Source organism: Medicago truncatula, chromosome 4, assembly GCF_003473485.1.
Source record: "Medicago truncatula cultivar Jemalong A17 chromosome 4, MtrunA17r5.0-ANR, whole genome shotgun sequence".
In the NCBI taxonomy this organism is placed as follows: Eukaryota; Viridiplantae; Streptophyta; class Magnoliopsida; order Fabales; family Fabaceae; genus Medicago; species Medicago truncatula.
The window spans coordinates 40,682,898-40,699,093 of NC_053045.1; the positions used below are offsets into that span (position 1 = coordinate 40,682,898).

A 16,196-nucleotide genomic window follows, 5' to 3' on the forward strand; every position below is an offset into this window, starting at 1 on the left:
CTTTGGTTGACGTTGTGGTTCGTTTTGTTCGTTGGATGAGGAAGAGGAAGACAACAGATAGGCGAGTAAGTCCTCATCAGATAATTTTTTTAAAGAAAAATAAGTAAATATAATATATGGTCCTTTTAACACATATAGCCAAATGAATATAGGATATTGAATTAATGAGTTCTTGTTTGTACGGGTTGAAGTATGTGTTAGTAGTAAAGAAACTTTTTTTTTTGTTTTGTTTTTGCAGAGACGACTATAATGTAGATATACACTTTCATCCTGTCGACCTTCATCATCGCGTCATTGCCGACTCGATGGTGAGATCCACCTATCCTCCGCCAACTTCAAGTGTGCCAGAACTGTCGTTGATCGGAAAAATACATAAATTTATTTTTTACATTTTAAACGTGAGAAATAGATTTCACACATACGCGCGTGCGTACACACACATATAAGTTTTTCAATAAAAATCATATTCATGCGTTAGATAAGGATAAGATGCAAACATGTCTCAAAATTAAAATGAATAAATTTGTCGTTGACTATATATAATGGATCATAAATTTTAATTACATCAATTGCATCCACAAACAAATACACAATTTCGATTTGAAAAAAATGGAAATGAATAAAAAATTAATAAAAGGGTATGAAAAATCACATTTATGGAGATTTAAGTGAAAAAATATTTATCCAATAAATATTTATGCACTTATGAAGAGAATTTGATATATGCATGGATCCCACATTATTTTATCTCTCTGCTCACTCTCTCTTCTAAACCAAACGTTAAGAAATTGCCCCCTCTCTTTTCAACTTCTCTCTCCCCTCTTTCCATATCTTTCTTATTTCTCTTCTACCAAACACGGTATTAGAGACATTGAGAAAGCTTTTTCCGTTGACATTATACTACAAGTATTTGTGGTGTCCGGGATATTATTATACTACAAGTATTTTTTTGGTTACAATACTACAAGTATTTTTGCTAAAAGGAAACATTTAGAGACATAATTAATATTTGACAATAAAGATTATTGCCTAATCTGAAAATTCTTTTTTTTTTAGCTGCAATTTTTTTGTCAGGCACCAACAATTGTTAGTTACCAATCAGATAATATAGACCCCTAATAAAATAGGCCCCTAATTAAAAAACGCACAATTTTTTTAAAAGATTAATCTTCTATTTAAATTGAAAATAACACTCCTATAATGGTTATTAGCCACCAAAATTAAAATTAACAATTATTTTTACTAAAGTCGTGCTTGTTAATGGAAATAGATGATCAAAAATTCAAGATATATAGTAGTTTACTACATTCATAGATAACTTTGAAATGCATTTTAAATTGTAATGACCTAGTAGTTGTGTATGTAACTGAGACTTTTATATTTGGTTCAAATTCACACAAATGCTCGGGATTGAACCTCAAGACCGATGACTCAAGTGCATTATATTTTACTACTAAAATATTCCAAGATATCTTTTTTTTTTTGGTAGTGAAAAACTATTCCAAGATATCTATTGATTTTTTATATTTTATTTTAGGAAAATGTTACATGAACATCCTTTAATCATACACCCTATTGTACACCCCATGCATTAAGGACATTTTAGTAAATTCATCTCACAATCATACTTTCTCTTTCATCTCCTCTCCCTTTTCCTTGCCACATATTAAGATTTTTTGTGCGTGTAAGAGGTGTATTGCCACATGGGGGTGTACATGTATCACCACTCTTTATTTTATATACCTAACACTTTTGAGTGCTATAATAATTTTTTTTAAGCTCCTAAATTTGCGAGATCCGACACCGCAGCTCACCTTTCACATGCCAAGGCCGGGCCTGCCCTTGATCCACTTTGATACCCCACCCTGTTAGTTAACAAAATCATTTGTATTATATATAACATGTATTAACAAAATCCCGTTTAACCGTAAAGTAATGTTACTTGCTATTGTCATTTTGTTGGCTATTTTAAAAGTAAATCGTTCCACATTTTGCTCCAATCTTAGTTAATTAGTTTTATTTGCAGAAATCATTATTTTCAAGTCTCATCAAAAGTCAACTACCAATTCCTTCAAAAACAAAGTCAATTACCAATTACTAGAAACGAGTCACTCGTCTAACTTACCAATTCCTTACAGAACAAGTGAGACATATTTGCATAATATTTGACATTAAAGATTATTGAAGACGATACTAACCATAATGAAAATCAAATTTCAGAACAATAACGGCTTTGTTTTTATTTAAATCATATTTATAGACCTTGAAAATAGAAATCAATACACCATTATTTTAGAAGTATCCTGCATTATATAATTGTAGTTCTTTTTTCAATTTTTCACTACATGAGATTCTAGTACTTCGTTTTTTTGGTAAAAAAAGAAAAAAGCTTAGTACCTAGATTTAATCATCATCTTTAGAAATATTTGTTTTTTCTTATTTCAAAGATGAAAGGCTTGTTTGTTCTTTGCCTAATATTTGTCATTGCTTCACCTTGTTTGTGCCAAAATTACTTCAATGTTGTTAAGTATGGTGCCAAAGGCGATGGCCATACGGATGATTCAAATGTATATTTTTGTTATTGTTTCATATTTCATTTCATGCAATTATTTTTATATACTTATTTCATATATGAAACAAAATTTCAAATCTGATACAACTTTTAAACTTTCTTGCAAAAAGGCTTTTACGAATGCATGGCAAGATGTGTGTGGTTCAACTCGAGATACCCCGACACTTATCATACCCGAAGGCCAAAATTTCATGTTGCAACCTTTGTCATTTCAAGGTCCTTGCAAATCTACAACCATTAGTGTTAAGGTACGTTATAAGGGAATTAATAAATTAGTTAGACATATGCATGGCTAGGGAAAATATGTCTCACTTTCTATGTGTACAGAATTTCATTATGTTGATTTCTTCATATTACCTCAATATTCAAATTATTTTTCTTGACTCGTATTTATTAATATTATGAGTACCAAATATTTGGTTTTGCAGATAATGGGAACTATCACTGCTCCACAAAGCAATGCAAATTGGAAATGGGACGATAATGATGGTGATTATTGGATCAAGTTCTCAAACATAAATGGCCTTATTATCAACGGTGGTGGAACAGTTGATGGCCAAGGTGATTCATGGTGGAACAATAATGGCCATATCAGGCCAACGGTAAGTTAATTCTATCCAAAGAGGAGTATATATTAAAATTAAAATGATAGTATACAAACTCACACTTTGAGTCTTGGAATTAAAGTGTATAATTAATTAATCATTTGGTATAACATATATATATGCAGGCTCTTAAAATTCTTGAATGTGATAATCTAAAACTTGGCCCATTGAAACACATCAACAGCCCCAGAAATCATATAAGTATAGTCGGATGCAATGACGCTTTAATCTCTAATCTTCATATAATTGCTCCAAAGGATAGTCCCAACACCGATGGGATTGACATTTCAACATCAACCAACATCTCCGTTCAGCATTCAATCATTTCAACTGGTTTAGTTCTAGATTATTTCTAATCATATATTTATGTTGATCACAAAGTCAAAAATTAATTAATGTGATTTATATTTTTAAAATTTCTTATTTATTGTTCATTATAGGTGACGATTGCATTGCCATTAACAATGGTACCGAGTTCATCTACATAACTGATATTCAGTGTGGACCTGGTCATGGCATAAGGTTAGTTGTTCAAATAATTTTATGATTTTAATCTTTCATCAACATTTTAAGAAACTCTAAACTCTCTATTGGATGTGTTGGTCGATATATATATAGTGTTGGAAGCCTTGGAAAAGATGGGGATTATTCCACGGTAGAAGAGATACATGTGTCAAACATCACCTTTAGAGAAACAACAAATGGTGCTAGAATCAAGACATGGACGGTATGAATTGATTTTAGTTCATAGGATAACTAATTACATTCTAGTGATTTATTTATAAATAATAGTGCCAATTTTTTTTTTTGTTTTGGTTAAATTAGGGAGGATCTGGGTATGCTAGAAAGATAACATATGAAGATATTATTGTTTTTAAAGTGGAGAATCCTGTGATTATTGATCAACAGTACGACGCTTTAGAACCTCTCAAAACAAAATACAATGTTTTAGAAGGTGTAAGCAAAGCAGTAAAAGTGAGTGATGTTATTTTCCGCAACATTCGTGGAACCACAAATGGTAAGGATGCAATTGATCTGAATTGTGCTCGTATTGGTTGCACCAACATTATACTTGAAGATATCGACATAGTTGATCTTGATGGAAAGAAAGCATCTGCATCATGCAATAGTGTACAAGGGTCATGCTCTTCTTGTAATCCACAAGTATCGTGTCTTTAGGTTTTGATCTTTTAGAAAGTTGCAAAATTTATGAAGGAAAATAAACAATTTGGTTGAGATTCTTAGGAAATGAATTCTTAAGTTTTGTTTCTTAAGAGATTAAATAGGTCCACGCCTTAGTTAGTGGGAATGGTAATTAGACCTTCCTTTTTTCTCTTTTGGTTGAGAATGAGCCCCTTTTATTTATGCTCTATCAATAATATTTCTTCTTTTGTTCTAGTTTATATTTATATTTATATTTTTTTCACAAACCAAAATGATATACTAACAACAACGATGCAAATCTTCGCACAAGGTGTGCTAAAGAGAAGCACCGCTCAATGTTTACAGAAACAAGGTGTCATCAGACAAAAGCATCATTTAGTAAACACCCAAACAGTCGTTAAAATATCATTTAGTTGCCACCAGTCGTGATAACTAATGGTAAAAGATGGTCATTTAGCTCTCAGCCATAAAAAAGAATTCAGTTTGATTTTCTCAATAAGAACTGAAGGATGAGAACCTACCTATATTTTTGAAGACACGTTGTTACGATCCTTCCATAACTCCCATACACAAGCAGACCAAATTACTTTGAAAACAGAGTGAGTACTTTGAGGCATGCCGGCCATATAAGAGAATTGCATGAAATGTTGTCGCAACTGACAAGGAGACACCGTAAATAAACCTACCCAATTTCGAACCGGAAGCCAAACATTGTTGGGAAAACCGCACTCTAAAAATAAGTGAGATGTTGATTCCAAACCTCCACACCCATAAACACAACTAGTGTCATTGCCTTGAATAATTCTTTGCCACAACAAATTATTCCTTGTAGGGAGTTTATTATGAAGAAGACGCCACACAAACAGAGACACTTTTGCAGGAATGTACTATATTTATATTAAAAAAGAATATTTTCTTGAAACGTAATTTCTATGTAGATAAAAATAAAAAAATTGAAAGAATTTCTGGGTTGATCTTCTTTCTTTACGAAATCATGCATGTATTATTCAAAGTAAACTAAATTCCACAAATGAATGATTTTGCACCGGCCAGCTCATTTATGGACAAAAATAGATAAATAAATTCATAAAATTTTATTTACACGAACTACCAATTTTACCCTTGTTTATAAACCAAAAAATTTCATTTTATTTTTCCAATTTTCCCTCACTTTTTTTTAAAAAGAAATTCCAGTTCACAAAGAGAGAACAAGCGAGCAAGTAAAATTTTTTGAACCTCAAACGTTATTCTAAGGCACTGGAAAAGTACCCCTACATTTGTATCTTTCCCAATACAAACCATTTAAAATGCCAGTTTTGCCCTTTTTCCGTTTAACTGTTTATGCATCTACATTTGTACCGTCATCCCTACAATCCAATGCCAATTTTGCCCTTATTGGGCAATGTAATTGTGTCACCGTGCAATTTTTTTAAAGAAAAGATACAAGAATTGTTTTTTTCCTGTTAAAGAATTGTCTTAAGGAGCCTTAAAAACACGAAAAAGTGGTTATTGCTGGCAAGCATGAGCAATTAGCCTTTGGTAAAGATCTCCCGAAGGTTTAGACCAAACATATATTTACTTGAATGGAGTAATACAAACAGCTTGCTCTATCAGCTACACACTGCAGTTCCATCAGAAGTCAGAACCGTGCAGTGGTGAGCCACTAATACATTCTACATTGTTAGTTGTAACATATGAACATTCGATACCACCGGCCTTAGTCTACTTAGGTAATCAACTACAAACATAATACAAAATTGTACAGTGGCATGGAAAGGAACCTGCCGATTACTTATCATTCCTGATATCATATGTGATACAGAATGGTAGCTCAAGACAGCATTGGGATAACTTAGTATTTACAGTAACTCCAAGCATCGGATACATGCATAATTCATAAGCTTGGCCACAAGGCTATCTGGTTCTGGGACGAGAGCAGAAGTCAAGCTGTTCCAAAAATGAAATGTCAATGATTCGTGCAGTATTTTCTCAAGCAGAACATCTTGCTGTGCTTTATCCATCTCTGTTGTTGGTGCAACAAAGTATCTGTTGGCGGGTTTAATTCAGTTAGGGATCAAGAACACAGTACAAAACTAAAGAAAAAAAGAGAGGCAGTCTCACTCTCCAAATTAGAATTGAATGTCTCAACAAGTAGTTTTTATTTAACCCTATCTCGAGTATATTCCTGACTAATCGAGAGAAATGTCAAATTACCTTGTGATGTCGTGAGAATTGATGGGGTAGAAGACATGAGAGGGTTCCTTATTCAACTCCAACTGTTTAATAGTTTTGTTCTCCTCTCCTACAAACTTTTGCGCAACCCTCGTCAATAGATCAGCACCATTCCATCTCAAACTGTTATCGTCATATGTCATATAAAACTCTTCCAAGCACTCCTTTATGAACAGACTGCATGGAACAAAGAATGGATTTCACATAATGTTCAATACTAAACAAATCAAATTAATGGCATTTTCCCCCATCACTCTATCATTCAATTTGGTTTCAAAAAGGCACGGCAAGTCGGCAACAAGCAATTTAAAGCAGAATGTTCATAAATCAACCTCAATATATATGACACGATATTTCAAATCAATGCATATTTGTAATTGGCTATATCTAAAATTCAAGGTCTCACTATTTAGAATTTCATTTTGCGTCATTCATTTAACCGCATATTGATACTAATGAACAGAATCCTACTTTCATGGCTTAACTCATGTAAGAAGGAAACTGTTTTTTACGAGCAGCGGTTTTCTTTGTTAGTGAAGAGAAAATCAATCATCATCTCAAATAGTAAGACATAATCGCATTTTTTTGAATTATTAGCGAATAAGATTTCAGGAAAAAGTAGTATAAGTCCTCCCAATACCCATAGGCTGGAAGATACATAGTACACAAGCTGTTGGAATTCAAAGCATTATCAGCAACATTTTACTTTATTTTTCTAAAAAAGTAAATAAATTGATTTATTGGATCTCAGCCGTGTGTTATGCAATGAACTGGAGGTCTCTATCTCATTAAGAAATGGAGAGGATCAAAACTCAAATATAAAATTTACCCCAACTACACACCACCAACTAAGCCTTATCAAGAAGTGGATTCGGTGAAATGATCATACCATAGTTATCAGGTGTTATAAAAATAGATGAGAGAGCAAAAGGACAAAAACAATTCTCGTCAAAGATCGGACCATTATAGAATCATTATTATGAGTTCATGATTTTCATTTTAATAGCTTCCTTGAAACGCTGTTTACAAAATGAAAACATTCCATAGAAAACATGCTAACAATACCTGTGCCTCCCAAAAGCCATAAGAGCACCATTCAAAGAACTTCCAGCAGCTTGATCCTCCATACCAACAGAATTATTAAGAAAAGAAATTGGCTTCAAAACTATGATATCGGAGTCTAGGTAGATCCCACCATATCTGATAAAACAGAAGACAATGTCAATGCCATATCCCAAGATGTATACATCATAACAGTGTTATCAATAGCGCTAGAGTGCCGCTATTTGACTACACTGCATAAATAGTCAACTAATAGACTAAAGCTAAAGTGAACACCATCTATACACAAAATCAGTTTACAATTATAATTAAGCAACTGATACCTATTAATACTAGCCAACGCAACCAAGAAAACTTACTTATACAAAGCTGCAAGACGAATAAGCTCACTGTAATGAGTTGAATAGAACTTTGTCTTTCTCCATTCAAACCAAACAGTAGAAAAAATGTTTGCAGGCGTACCCTCCAGCAACTGGTCAAGATTTGGCATAACAACAGCAATTTTGTATCTGAAAGAACAAAATCCTTATAAAAAACGCAAAATTCAAACAACAAAATAAACATGAAATTGAAGAAACAAACATTAATTACCCATCCTTGACAAAACTATCTTTGAAGAAATCAAGCTCAATTGTTTCAGAGAAAACCACAACACAAGCATTAGGATGATGAAACAGCAAACTCTCGAGACCACGCTGATATCGAACAGTGAACATCCAAGGAGGTGAATTCCACACCATAAAAACCCTCATGACACATTTACCCTTTCTAAAGAATGCATCCATGAAATCATTGAACGATAAACGCAATGGCAATTCAGGAAAATAACCCCAATTATTACCATCAGCATATATATGATTATCACCATTATCATTCAATTTCAAAGTTCTACGTTCTGTTCCACCTTTAGCAACAGTTACTAAATTTCCATTGTTATTAGTATTTTTATGAACTGAAAATGAAACTTTTTTGAACTCATTAATCCACCATTTTTGAAGAACTTTATCACCTCTAGTGAGTGAAGAAACACCAACTGAATCAGGATCTTGAAGAAGAGGATTAAGCATTGGATTAAAAGCTTCAAAACTAGATTTCAACATTTTATCTTTTCTGAGAAAAACACTTTTCTTATCAAACCATTCACCCCAAATCTCTCTCAAAGAAGGTGATTTGAGAAGAAGCGCGTCTTCAATTGATGTAATGACTGTAGCTTTTCGTCGAACTTCGTCGTCGAGGGGAATGTCATCGGAGGTGAATGCGAATTTTGAAGGATCTTGTGGAGGTGAGAGAATGGTGAAATCGTCGGTGGTGATAGAAGAAGTAAAAATGGGAGGGGTTTTGAAGGATCTGCGAATGGAAGAGGTGATGGGATCGAAGAAGTAAGGATTGGTGGGAGGAGGTTGGGTTTGTTGTTGTTGTTGTTGTTGATCGAGGTCGATGAAGTCGAGTTCGTCGATGGGATCGGAGGTGGTGGATAGATCGGAATCTTCATCGGAGATGGAGTCGGAGAGGAGAGTGCGGGGGTTGGAGGGGGGATTGGAGTTGGAGAGAGAGAGGCGGGAGTAGAGGAGAGAGACGGAGAGAAGGAGGAGGACGGCGGAGATTACGGCGCAGAGATAGGCCCCGTAAGGTGACCGCCGTCGTGATCGCAGCATTTTTCCGTGTTTGGTCTCTCTTCAGTCTTCGCTTTGTCACATTTGCTTCAATGGCAGGCAATGTTTAGTTGAAATTGATTTCAAAACATTATGTTTGGTTCTGCGGTGAGTTGAACATATTCTTAATGATGTTTGGATAATTTGAATAATTGATTTTGAATGTGTAATTACTAAAAAGAGTTTCAATACATATATTAAAATTAGAGTTAATTTTTATTTTATATAATTATTTAAATTTATTTTGTATCATTAAATTCAATTTTGTATAGAAAGAATTGTTTTGACAATTATTTATAGATTTTTTTATAGATTATTAAATATTATATATAAGATGAAAATAATAAGATTGGTTTTGAAGCTCTACATTGAAAAAAATTGAAACTTACCGTAAAATAAAATTGGTTTAGAAAATCACGCACGTAATTGAAATTCATCGAAAAAATGAATCTGCTAACTCAAAGTCAGGAAAATAATAAAATTGAAGGTTGTTGAATAAAATGGAAAAAAGGATAAACATGAAAAATTGGGCGCAGCTATTATTAAAATAACAAATCAAATTGAGTGAATTTTCGCCATGACCGTAGAAACTACAAGTACTCAGGGGCGGATCTATGTAGAGACCCCCAGGTGCCATGGCATCCCCCAATATTACTATATATATGATATTAGGCATAATTATATCACTTGTTTCCTTTGGTTGCAATGGAAGGGGTGCCGAAGCTTCATTGTTATTGCGCAGGTTTGAGTCCCTCCGTTTATTTTTTAATATTTCAACTATAATTTTTATATTTAATCAAACCAGCTCCCACAGACTATAATCAAAAGTGACCAACCACTAGACTGTTGGTTACTCACTGTTTTTTAATGAAACTGTTTAGTTTATATTACATACAATTTTGGTACCCCAAGAAATTTATTCAAGATCCGCCAGTGCAAGTACTAGCTTCCATGTAAAGCGATTTTGAGGGCTAAAATCAATTTAAAAAATGAGTACCCAAACACTTTTTTTTTTAACAAACTCACGTTTGAGGTTTGCAAACGCACAACCAAACGAGTGCTAAATTTTGAGTTATAAAATAGGAAATTTCTTCGGTACACTCGCTAATTGAGGTGTACCAGTACTCCTGTTTCTTAAATTCTATAAATTAAGAATTATTTTTTTGCAATAAATAGATATTTGTCAACATTTATTTTTGTAGAAAATATCATTTCACAAGAAAAAACATAATTTCATTGTTTGTAAGAATCATACTAAATTTTTACATTTTATCGTAAAAACTAATCAATATTCTCTATTATGAGTAATAAAAATTTCGAAAAAATTAAATTTTATTTCGTTGATGTTTTTGGTAAATAAAATTTAATTATTATAATTATAAATGATAGAATGTAATATTTTTCTTTAAAAAACAATTCATTTAACTATTAATATAAATATTTGGTGCACCGGTACACTCAAATTATTGAGTGTACCATAGAATTTGCCTATAAAATAAGCTAGTTGAAATTGATTTATTTTCGGTTTGAGTTAAAAGTTATGCCGATCCGGTCTACCTAAAAGTTATTTTTATGGTCGATATTTTGATCTTTTTATTTAATTAGAATTCGTTTTTTTGGTGTGTCTAGGGTTCGAACCCCAGACCTTGCATATATTATACATTGTCCATACCAATTAAGTTAAACTCATGATGACGGTTAAATGGACTTCTAAAAAGCTTTAATCTTCTCTATTTTAAAAATAAATAAAAAATATGGTCAGACCTTTTCCTACCCAACTATTTGAAATAGGCCTCACAAAAAGTGTTTGGATGCACACAATTTTCATCCAACAAGAGATTGTCGAAAATAGAATTTTTAGAGTATTGTTAGCATCACTCACATTTTTTACATGCATAACTACATACTTCCTTTAGTCTAAATTATAAACAAAAGTTTATTTTTTAGATTCATTCTATATACAATGTATTTGATATGTATTTACAAACTAAATACGTTAGTGATTGAATGAATCTAAAAAGTGGATTTTTACTTATAATTAAAATCAGGGGGAGTATACACTTATGTATAGCAATTGAAATAAATCACTTGGGACATTATTAATAATAATAATCTCCCTCTCCTATTTTTATTTAAGAAAATCATTTGGGGCATAAGTATGACTATACATTGGAAATGAAGATATGTTGAACTTTAAAAGAAGCTTGTTAACAGGAAACATATAATAAGAAAAAGTGAAAACAAAATTGAACTTTGTTAAGGCCAGATGATTACAGACTGCAGGATACACTACACAAAGGGGGCATTATCCCCACTACTGCCTAGTACATAACAGGCAAATGCGATCACATAGAAACACCACCAAATGGCCGAAAAACCAACAGACATCTTAAATTCACGTGCCAAGCTTCATGATATTCAAGAACCACCTCTGTAACTTATCATGTAAAAGGATAGAAGTTTGAAAAGAGCAAACTGCCAAGAAGAATATATGCTGCAGAGTATGCCCATATCAGGTATCCCCATCTAAGGTATCTTGCAGGATATGTCATTATATATGAAGCAAACCAATAGAGAGGAGGGCTGGCAGACAAGAAACGAGTTGCCACCTGTTATATGTGAGAATTAAAACACTTCAGCCATTCTGAAGCAACAAAGAGATACTATAGGAATCGACTAAAGATGTAATTGGTAGTAAAGGTGGGAAGACAGAAAATAGAGGAATGAAAATGAAAGGTGTATCTACACTTTTTCCGTGTGTCCACATAATATGTCCATTTTCATTTCCCTGTTTTCACTTCCCCAGTTATACTGCTACCAAGAATATCTAAGCAACATTCTGGACCGTGTGTAAAAGATAAGACGATTAACAAAAGTTCAAGATGAAACTTGTTTGTATCTCTTATTCAGTAACATGATAAACAGAAGCAGAGGTCAGCAAGACTGTTGGCACTAACCTGTACATGCATGACAAGAAAAGCAGTGCCTGCCATGAATCCCAAGTGTAACACAAACGGCAGAACAGATGCAGACAAGTATCCTGGTCTGGCTGCTGGCTCAGAATTTTTGGGAACATGGGAAACATCTCCTTTGATTACATTCTTCCTCTTCCTAACATTGAAATGTTCTGTTACAGAGTGAGTAGTGTTACAGTTGCAAAGATAATGAGAGATTATATATGCAAATACACAAGATCATAATACATATGTGCTTAAATGAGGTATAGAATAATGGATTAAGGATTAAAGTGTAGCTTATAAGTGCACATATATCACCATACAAGAATGACGAGACAAACAACACAAAAGACTCTGAGAGAATCAGAAAATAGTACTAGCACATGGGAACGGTCAAAATATATTTAATTGTGGTATGACATCCCTTAAATGACAATGTACTTCTAAGCAGACAACAATTGCAAGACATAATTATCTGTTTGAGAATTATACCTTCTATTCTAACAGAGGATTTCTCCACACTGCCAGCTACTTTGGACCTTGAGAGATCCTCAGACAAAAACATAACGTCGCAGCTCTTTTCTTCAATTGTAGTGTCAAAACCAAGCGAGAAAAAGATCCGAGGCCTTGACTTAGCATAGTGAACAATTGAGAAAAACGCCAGAGACAGGATTGGAGATGCAAGAAGGAAGTTAGGCAACTGTTTCAGCTGAAAATATCTCAAGAAACCTACACCCCTGGACAACCATAAAGTTACAGCCTTCAATGGAACATCTTAATTTTTCAACATCCATTTATAGACAACAAAGATAATGCATCATAATAGCATAACTTCAGAAAAAGAAATGATGAACTTAAAAAAGACATACCAATAATGACTTTGAATATAATTGTAAAGTAATGGCACCCTCGCCTTGCACCAAGGCCTAATCTCATCAGGAAAACGCCCAACACACATATTGTAGTAGCCATAAGCCTGGAAGGCTACAAATGGAGCAAATATACATGCACTGCGAAAAGCCCCAACAATAATAATCTGCAAAGCCAACTGGCCAAACAACGTAATCAATCAGTAATTATTGTTTATGATATGGAGTAATAATGATGCATAATTTTTTTTTTATCTATTCAGTTAATGTGGATATCAATCCTAAAACATCTACCCCTAAATAGTGAGGGATGCATGTGTCAGTCTGTAGCACATAGTTCATAAGGCCTAAATTGATGGGGAAACACCAATTGTTCAAGGTCTAATACTTCTTGTACTCTAACCATTTACATGTGGAAAAAAAAAACACAACTACAAAGAACGCTTGAACTTATATCTTCTTCCTTTTTTATAACATAAAATTTACAATATCGTGCCCAACCATTCCCTCTCCTTCCATCTGTAATATCATGGGCATCCATAATCCTTAAACCAAATTTAGAGATCAAATTGCCAAATAACGAAGAAGCAGATATAGTTCTTGAACTGGTAATGCCATCGACCATGTTCATTGTAAAATATGCAAGTTCCAGAAGCAGTTAATTTAAGTGCCCGAACTCAGAAACAAAAGATAAAGCAAAGAACAGAGACCTTAGTTTAACCCATTACTAATATGAGCACAGTGCTATGGAGTTCAGTGAAAAGTATAAAGGCATTGCCTAAATGCAAATGAAAATTTGAAACTATCCTTCCAAAATCATTTCTCAGAGACAAACAACACTGCCACTTAACCAACATGTGAGAAAAGAACAAAGAAGCAATGAACTCACAGTAAAATTCTTATTTTGAAAGAGGGCATGATAAGCCCGATGCATAGTCTGAAAACAGACATAGCCAGCATTAAGCACCCCATTAGACCTTGCCAAACCAGAGAGAGCCAGAAGAAGAACAGCCAAATTATTTCTTCCAGATACAAAGTAGTACACTCCTCCAAGACTAAGAATAGCATACAAACTCTCCGAGTATCTACAATTCAAAAAAACAAAAAAAAGACCCGACTAATTAATATCCAAATCACAAAGCAACATTTACATATTAGAAATTATAAAGAGTTAAAGGGGCATACATTGTTAAGTATAAAAATTTATACAACCAATAAGAACTAGCCACTTTATACAATCAATTTCAATTTAGGGCCTGTTCGGATTGACTTATTTAAAGCTATCTACTAACATAAGTACTTGCAAGAATATTTGGGAGAGCTTATGGAAACAGTTTATGACATGTCGATAAGCCATTTTCTACTTATTTTGATAAACTTCCATGTCTTCACAAATGATAACTTATGAAAACAGTTCATGAATTATACGAAAAGATTTAAATTTTATTTTATCTTTTGTTACAGAAACAATAATACATAAGCACTTACATCATTAGTGTTATGTAATAAGTACTTAAGTATGTTTTTGTGTCCAAACAGAACCTTATAAGGCAAAACAGTTGACTCTTATTCAATGCCACTCTTACATTGACATTGTATGTATGTAATTTAAAATCTCATATAAAGCAAAAATGAGAATGAGAAGATTACATTGATGAATAAAATATAGAAGCAGGATTAAAGCAGAACAAAATTGTAGCTCGTAAAGCGATTTCAGGATCCTTCAAGATAGCTATGGAAAGTCTGTAACAACAATGAAGACACATAAATATTAAAACAGAATTAATTAATGAAATATTATGAAGTAAAAGAAAAAATGAAGTAGTAGTGAGTAGTACCTGTAAAAGTAAAGAGCAGCTAGAACAAAAGCGAGATTATTGATAAGATAAGAAGAGAGAGCGAGAAGAGATCTATGAGGAGAGAAAAAGGAAATGAAAAGAGGAAGAAGAGGTAAAAAGGCGTAGGATTGTTCATATTCGTAGCCACATTCAGCGGCACGAATAAAGTAAACGGAGTCCCAAATGATGCCGTTTTCGATGGAGGAAGCTATGGGTGAACGGTGAGTTTCGTTTGGAGTGGTGGTGGTGGTGGCGGTGAGGCAAGGTGGGTTTAGGGATGCGGAAGTGTCGTAAGGGGAAGCTAGGATTCGGAAGAAGATGATTAGGGTGATTAGAAGAATTCTTGAATATATTGCTGATTTTAGTACTAATGGTTCGTGATGATCAAGGTTTGATTTCGTCTGAAACATTTTGGATTCGGATTTGATTTCGATTTCGTGAGAATCATCCACTTCACTGCAGTTTCATCTTTTCAAAGCCTCAATTGATGGTGTTCAAATTCTCTCAATTTTATGTCTTCATATTTCGGAGCGTCCGAATCGAACCCGACCCCTTACCAACTGAGTTATTTTGGGATGATATATCCGATACTTTATTTTTATTTTTGGTCATTTCATAATAAGTTAGTTTGATTCACCAAACCCCTTCAAAAATTAACTTAATTTAACATTACGATTCAATGAACCGATTCATCCATTGTAATTTGTAAACTAGCTTATGTGTTTTATCACCAAATATAGATTAATGAACTATTTTTTTTGGTGTGGCAGGGGCGGATATGGCCTCACAATACTAGTGAGGCAAATTTTTTTTGTCAAATAATTAAATAAAATTAAATTTAATAAGAACTTATATTAAAAATAGTCATAACAACCAAAATTGTAAAGAAAATAATATATTTTTTATTTGTTGAAAATGAATTAAAATTATATCATTTTATATAGGTTACAAGAGATGAATTAAATGTTCGGATACCGATGGGTGGACGGATTGCACCTTTTTTTTTTTTTTAAGTAAGTCGCAATTGCGTATAAATTATAAAAAAAATAGATATCTATATTTATATATGAATTAAAATATAAACATATGTATACCTTGTACAAAAAGTTATTTCCGTATAAGTAAAAATATAGACATGTGTATATATTAAAGAAAATTGATCATGTATTAATATATAAGTTAAAATATACACACATGTATTGAAAAAAAATAGGTCCCCCTATTAATATATGAGTAAAAGTATAG

General features: G+C 33.1%; 3 protein-coding genes across 4 annotated transcripts; 1 reads left to right on the forward strand and 2 right to left on the reverse strand.

Moving 5' to 3' along the window:
• Positions 1-2,447: 2,447 nt before the first annotated feature.
• Positions 2,448-4,356, forward strand: LOC11445713 (probable polygalacturonase At3g15720). The gene is made up of 7 exons (XM_003607837.1): positions 2,448-2,567; positions 2,683-2,820; positions 3,001-3,174; positions 3,303-3,510; positions 3,618-3,699; positions 3,796-3,904; positions 4,003-4,356. Exons 1-7 carry the CDS (start codon positions 2,448-2,450, stop codon positions 4,354-4,356), a joined length of 1,185 nt encoding a protein of 394 aa, XP_003607885.1.
• Positions 4,357-5,847: 1,491 nt separating this feature from the next.
• Positions 5,848-9,388, reverse strand: LOC11445212 (uncharacterized protein At4g19900). Its single transcript, XM_003607838.4, has 5 exons — positions 8,227-9,388; positions 7,995-8,144; positions 7,639-7,773; positions 6,556-6,750; positions 5,848-6,387 (listed from the first exon to the last, which is right to left on the reverse strand). The coding sequence occupies exons 1-5, from the start codon at positions 9,288-9,290 to the stop codon at positions 6,201-6,203; spliced, it is 1,731 nt and encodes a 576-aa protein (XP_003607886.1). The 5' UTR covers positions 9,291-9,388; the 3' UTR covers positions 5,848-6,200.
• A 2,043-nt stretch (positions 9,389-11,431) lies between these two features.
• On the reverse strand, positions 11,432-15,484 carry LOC11444054 (GPI mannosyltransferase 2). Of its 2 annotated transcripts, XM_003607839.4 has the most exons (7): positions 14,952-15,479; positions 14,764-14,856; positions 14,003-14,198; positions 13,114-13,292; positions 12,737-12,981; positions 12,245-12,414; positions 11,432-11,896 (listed from the first exon to the last, which is right to left on the reverse strand). In XM_003607839.4, the coding sequence occupies exons 1-7, from the start codon at positions 15,359-15,361 to the stop codon at positions 11,729-11,731; spliced, it is 1,461 nt and encodes a 486-aa protein (XP_003607887.1). In that variant the 5' UTR covers positions 15,362-15,479; the 3' UTR covers positions 11,432-11,728. The 2 variants fall into 2 exon arrangements, with proteins under 2 accessions (XP_003607887.1, XP_024637585.1); XM_024781817.2 differs by lacking the exon at positions 11,432-11,896 and having other exon boundaries at positions 12,247-12,398; positions 14,952-15,484.
• Between the last annotated feature and the right edge of the window lie 712 nt (positions 15,485-16,196).